The following is a 6,210-nucleotide window of genomic DNA, read 5'->3' on the forward strand; positions in this document are numbered from 1 at the left end:
CCCAGGTCTGGCAGTCTAGCAGGTCCAGGCTCTGCTGTAGGCCATGTGCTGTGGGGGTTTACTGCCAGGGCCCAGGTCTGGCAGTACTGCTCTAGCAGGTCCAGGCTCTGCTGTAGGCCATGTGCTGTGGGGGTTTACTGCCAGGGCCCAGGTCTGGCAGTACTGCTCTAGCAGGTCCAGGCTCTGCTGTAGGCCATGTGCTGTGGGGGTTTACTGCCAGGGCCCAGGTCTGGCAGTACTGCTCTCTAGCAGGTCCAGGCTCTGCTGTGGGCCATGTGCTGTGGGGGTTTACTGCCAGGGCCCAGGTCTGGCAGTACTGCTCTAGCAGGTCCAGGCTCTGCTGTGGGCCATGTGCTGTGGGGGTTTACTGCCAGGGCCCAGGTCTGGCAGTACTGCTCTAGCAGGTCCAGGCTCTGCTGTAGGCCATGTGCTGTGGGGGTTTCCACTGCCATGTGCTGTGGGGGGCCCAGGGCCCAGTTCTGCAGTACTGGGCAGGTCCAGGCTCTGCTGTAGGCCATGTGCTGTGCTGCCAGGGCCCAGGTCTTTACTGCCAGGGCCCAGGTCTGGCAGTACTGCTCTAGCAGGTCCAGGCTCTGCTGTGGGCCATGTGCTGTGGGGTTTACTGCCAGGGCCCAGGTCTGGCAGTACTGCTCTAGCAGGTCCAGGCTCTGCTGTAGGCCATGTGCTGTGGGGGTTTACTGCCAGGGCCCAGGTCTGGCAGTACTGCTCTAGCAGGTCCAGGCTCTGCTGTAGGCCATGTGCTGTGGGGGTTTACTGCCAGGGCCCAGGTCTGGCAGTACTGCTCTAGCAGGTCCAGGCTCTGCTGTAGGCCATGTGCTGTGGGTGACAGATACTTATTGTTATTATACTTAACCTTTATTTATTTATTCATGTCAGTTAAGAACCAATTCTTATTCACAATAGCCCACTCTGGCTAAACAACACTGGGCCAATTGTGCACCGCCATGCTCCCAATCTCAGTCGGATGTGATAGCTGGATTCGAGTCAGGGACTGTAGTGCTCATCATCAGTGGGATGCTACTCGGGAGCCACCGGCAGCAGGCATTTAACCTCTGAACTGTGGAGACTAACACCAGGGGCTGAGGATTGTTCTAGAATAGTGGCCAATTCGTTGATGTAAATGTTGAAGAGTGCAAGGCTCAGATTGCAACCCTGACGCAGGCCCCGCCCCGGTTAAAGAATTATGTAACTGTTCTCTCTACTACCGCACAGCAGGCGTTACAGTACAGTACAACACAGTACAGTAAAACACAGTACAGTACAAGTCTAGGACCAAAAGGCTCCTTAAAAACTTCTACCCCCAAGCCATAAGACTGCTGAACAATTAATCAAATGGCCACCGGACTATTACATTGACCCCCTTTGTTTTTACACTGCTGCTACTCACTGTTTATTATCTATGTATAGTCACTTCACCCCTACCTACTGTACAAATTATCGTGACTAACCTGTACACCCACACATTTACCCCTGTATATAGCCTACTGCAGACTTTCTCAATGGCTCACTGAGTCTATTCATACAGTCGTGGCCAAAAGTTTTGAGAATGACACAAATATACATTTTCACAATGTTTGCTACCTCAATGTCTTTAGATATTTTTGTCAGATGTTACTATGGAATACTGAAGTATAATTACAAGCATTTCAGAAGTGTCAAAGGCTTTTATTGACATTTACATGAAGTTGATGCAAAGAGTCAATATTTGCAGTGTTGACCCTTCTTTTTCAAGACCTCTGCAATCCGCCCTGGCACGCTGTCAATGAACTTCTGGGCCACCTGACTGATGGCAGCCCATTCTTGCATAATCAATGCTTGGAGTTTGTCAGAATTTGTGGGGTTTTGTTTGTCCACCCGCCTCTTGAGGATTGACCACAAGTTCTCAATGGGATTAGGGTCTGGGGAGTTTCCTGGCCATGGACCCAAAATATCGATGTTTTGTTCCCCGAGCCACTTAGTTATCACTTTTGCCTTATGGCAAGGTGCTCCATCATGCTGGAAAAGGCATTGTTCATCACCAAACTGTTCCTGGATGGTTGGGAGAAGTTGCTCTCGGAGGATGTGTTGGTACCATTCTTCATTCATGGCTGTGTTCTTAGGCAAAATTGTGAGTGAAGCCCACTCCCTTGGCTGAGAAGCAACCCCACACATGAATGGTCTCAGGATGCTTTACTGTTGGCATGACACAGGACTGATGGTAGCGCTCACCTTGTCTTCTCAACTCAATCAGCATGACAGAGTGGTTCTCCAGCCTTGTCCTCGTCAACACTCACACCTGTGTTAACGAGAGAATCACTGACATGATGTCAGCTGGTCCTTTTGTGGCAGAGCTGAAATGCAGTGAAAATCTTTTTTAGGGATTCAATTCATTTGCATGGCAAAGAGGGACTTTGTAATTAATTGCAATTCATCTGATCACTCTCCATAACATTCTGGAGTATAGGCAAATTGCCATCACACAAACTGAGGCAGCAGACTTTGTGAAAATTAATATTTGTGTCATTCTCAAAACTTTTGGCCACGACTAGACAAAGCTTTCCTTAAGTTTGGGTCAGTCACAGTGGTCAGGTATTCTGCCACTGTGTACTCTCTGTTTAGGGTCAGTCACAGTGGTCAGGTATTCTGCCACTGTGTACTCTCTGTTTAGGGCCAAATAGCATTCTAGTTTGCTCTGCTTCTATGTAAATTATTTCCAATGTGTAAAGTAATTATCTTTTTGTTTTCTCATGATTTGGTTGGGTCTAATTGTGTTTCTGTCCTGGGGCTCTGTGGGGTGTGTTTGTGTTTGTGAACAGAGCCCCAGGACCAGCTTGCTTAGGGAACTCTTCTCCAGGTTCATCTCTCTGTAGGTGATGGCTTTGTTATGGAAGGTTTGGGAATCGTTTCCTTTTAGGTGGTTGTAGAATTTAACGGCTCTTTTCTGGATTTTGATAATTAGTGGGTATCGGTAGGTTTCTACACTTCTCATTTCTAAATATTATTCAGTTCTTTTGGCTTTGATGCCTTGTGATTGAGTATTGCTCTGTTCAGGTAGACTGTGATTTTGCTGTGATCTGATAGGGGTGTCAGTGGACTGACTGTGAATCTCTCTCTCTCTCTCTCTCTCTCTCTCTCTCTCTCTCTCTCTCTCTCTCTGTCCCACTCTCTCTCTCTCTCTCTCTCTCTCTCTCTCTCTCTCTCTCTCTCTCTCCTCTCTCTCTCTCTCTCTCTCTCTCTCTCTCTCTCTCTCTCTCTCTCTCTCTCTCTCTCTCTCTCTCTCTCTCTCCGTCTCTCTCTCTCCGTCTCTCTCTCTCTCTCTCTCTCTCTCTCTCTCTCTCTCTCTCTCTCTCTCTCTCTCTCTCCGTCTCTCTCTCTCTCTCTCTCTCTCTCTCTCTCTCTCTCTCTCTCTCTCTCTCTCTCTCTCTCTCTCTCTCTCTCTCTCTCTCTCTCTCTCTCTTCTCTCTCTCTCTCTCTCCTCTCTCTCTCTCTCTCTCTCTCTCTCTCTCTCTCTCTCTCTCTCTCTCTCTCTCTCTCTCTCTCTCTCTCTCTCTCTCTCTCTCTCTCTCTCTCTCTCTCTCTCTCTCTCTCTCTCTCTCTCTCTCTCTCTCTCTCTCTTTGTGTCGTGGTAGGTTGATGATGTGACGTGGGTTGTGGGTAGCTGGCATACGGTTCGTGTGCCCGGCAGTGAAAAGACCCTCCGTCTGTCTGAGCTGCAGTCGTCCAGTCTGTATGAGGTTCTGATGGTGGCTCGCAGCGTCGCAGGAGAGGGACAACCAGCCATGCTCACCTTCCGAACTGGCAAAGGTCAGTACAACACAGTACAGTACAGTACAACACAGTGCAGTACAACACAGTACAGTACAACACAGTACAACACAGTACAACACAGTACAACACAGTACAGTACAGTACAACACAGTACAACACAGTACAGTACAGTACAACACAGTACAGTACAGTACAACACAGTACAGTACAACACATTTACATTTACATTTAAGTCATTTAGCAGACGCTCTTATCCAGAGCGTACAACACAGTACAGTACAGTACAACACAGTACAGTACAACACAGTACAGTACAGTACAACACAGTACAACAACAGTACAACACAGTACAGTACAGTACAGTACAACACAACACAATACAGTACAGCACAGTACAACACAGTACAGTACAGTACAACACAGTACAGTACAATACAACACAGTACAGTACAACACAGTACAACACAGTACAACACAGTGTACAGTACAGTACACAGTACAGTACAGTACAGTACAACACAACACAATACAGTACAGCACAGTACAACACAGTACAGTACAGTACAACACAGTACAGTACAACACAGTACAGTACAGTACAACACAGTACAGTACAACACAGTACCACACAGTAAAACACAGTACAGTACAACACAACACAGTACAGTACAACACAGTACCACACAGTAAAACACAGTACAACACAGTACAGTACAACACAGGTCAGTACAGTTGACCATGATTCCAAACTCCTCATAGCCCAAGTGTTTTAGCTAATTGTGTCTGTCTGTTTCCTCTGTGTCTCTATGTCTCTTTCCTCTCTGTCTCTTTCTCTCTGTCTCTCTGTCTGTTTCCTCTCTGTGTGCCTCTATGTCTCTTTCTGTCTGTCTTCTCTGTCTGTTTCCTCTCCTGTCTGTTTGCCTCTGTCTGTTTCCTCTGTCTCTTTCCTCTCTGTCTCTCTGTCTGTTTCCTCTCTGTCTGTTGCCTCTGTGTCTCCTCTGTCTGTTTCCTCTCTGTCTCTGTCTCTTTCCTCTCTGTCTGTTTCCTCTGTGTCTCTCTGTCTGTTTCCTCTCTGTCTGTTTCCTCTCTGTCTGTTTCCTCTCTATCTCTCTGTCTGTTTCCTCTCTGTCTCTCTGTCTGTTTCCTCTCTGTCTGTTTCCTTTCTGTCTGTTTCCTCTCTGTCTCTCTGTCTGTTTCCTCTCTGTCTGTTTCCTCTATGTCTCTCTGTCTGTTTCTTCTCTGTCTGTTTCCTCTTTGTCTCTCTGTCTGTTTCTTCTCTGTCTGTTTCCTCTCTGTCTCTCTGTCTGTTTCCTCTCTGTCTCTCTGTCTGTTTCCTCTCTGTCTCTCTGTATGTTTCCTCTATGTCTCTCTGTTTCTTCTATGTCTGTTTCCTCTCTGTCTGTTTCCTCTCTGTCTGTTTCCTCTCTGTCCGTTTCCTCTCTGTCTCTTTCCTCTGTGTCTCTCTGTCTGTTTCCTCTCTGTCTGTTTCCCCTCTGTCTCTGTCTGTTTCCTCTCTGTCTCTCTGTCTGTTTCCTCTCCGTCTGTTTCCTCTCTGTCTGTTTCCTCTCTGTCTGTTTCCTCTCTGTCTCTCTGTCTGTTTCCTCTCTGTCTGTTTCCTCTCCGTCTGTTTCCTCTCTGTCTGTTTCCTCTCTGTCTGTTTCCTCTCTGTCTCTCTGTCTGTTTCCAGAGAAGAGCCCAGCTGTCAGTAAGAACCCAGCCAAGCCTCCGGTGGTCTCTGTCCCTGCTAAAGCCCCAGAGGACAAGACTTCTAATACACACTTTGGAGTGGTCATCCACGAAAGAGGTAAGGCAACACACACACACACATACACACACACACCACACACAGACACACACGCATACACACACACACACACACACACACACACACACACACACACACACACACACACACACACACACACACACACACACACACACACACACACACATACAGACACACACACCACACACACACACACGCATACACACACACACACATACAGACACACACACACACACACACACACACACACACACACACACACACACACACACACACACACACACACACACACACACACACACACACACACACACACACACACACACACACACACACACACACACACACAGACACACACACACACCACACACACACACATACACACACACATACACACACACCACACACACACACACACACATACAGACACACACATACACACACACACATACAGACACACACACCACACCACGACAAAGGTAGACAACCTTCAACCAACTTTATCCTGTCAAATCAATCTGTGCTCTCCTGAGGCCAGGAGTTGTGTCCTGACCATGGAAAACTCCTGTCTGCCAGGACAGTGTTATGAGCAGACTGTGTGTTGACCATGACCTCTGTCCCCTCCATGAGATGTGTGTGTGTCTGAATGTGTGTGT

At 47.7% G+C, this 6,210-nt stretch overlaps 1 protein-coding gene across 2 annotated transcripts in view; it reads left to right on the forward strand.

The window, feature by feature from the left end:
- cdon (cell adhesion associated, oncogene regulated) overlaps positions 1–6,210 on the forward strand; it is a 173,595-nt gene that overhangs the window by 123,540 nt on the left and 43,845 nt on the right. For both annotated transcript variants that reach the window (XM_046315001.1, XM_046315000.1), the window contains exons 9-10: positions 3,630–3,804; positions 5,456–5,572. In XM_046315001.1, coding sequence (XP_046170957.1) covers positions 3,630–3,804; positions 5,456–5,572 — 292 coding nt within the window. The remainder of the gene's footprint in view (positions 1–3,629; positions 3,805–5,455; positions 5,573–6,210) is intronic.

Source organism: Oncorhynchus gorbuscha, linkage group LG19 (genome assembly GCF_021184085.1).
Source record: "Oncorhynchus gorbuscha isolate QuinsamMale2020 ecotype Even-year linkage group LG19, OgorEven_v1.0, whole genome shotgun sequence".
NCBI lineage: Eukaryota > Metazoa > Chordata > Actinopteri > Salmoniformes > Salmonidae > Oncorhynchus > Oncorhynchus gorbuscha.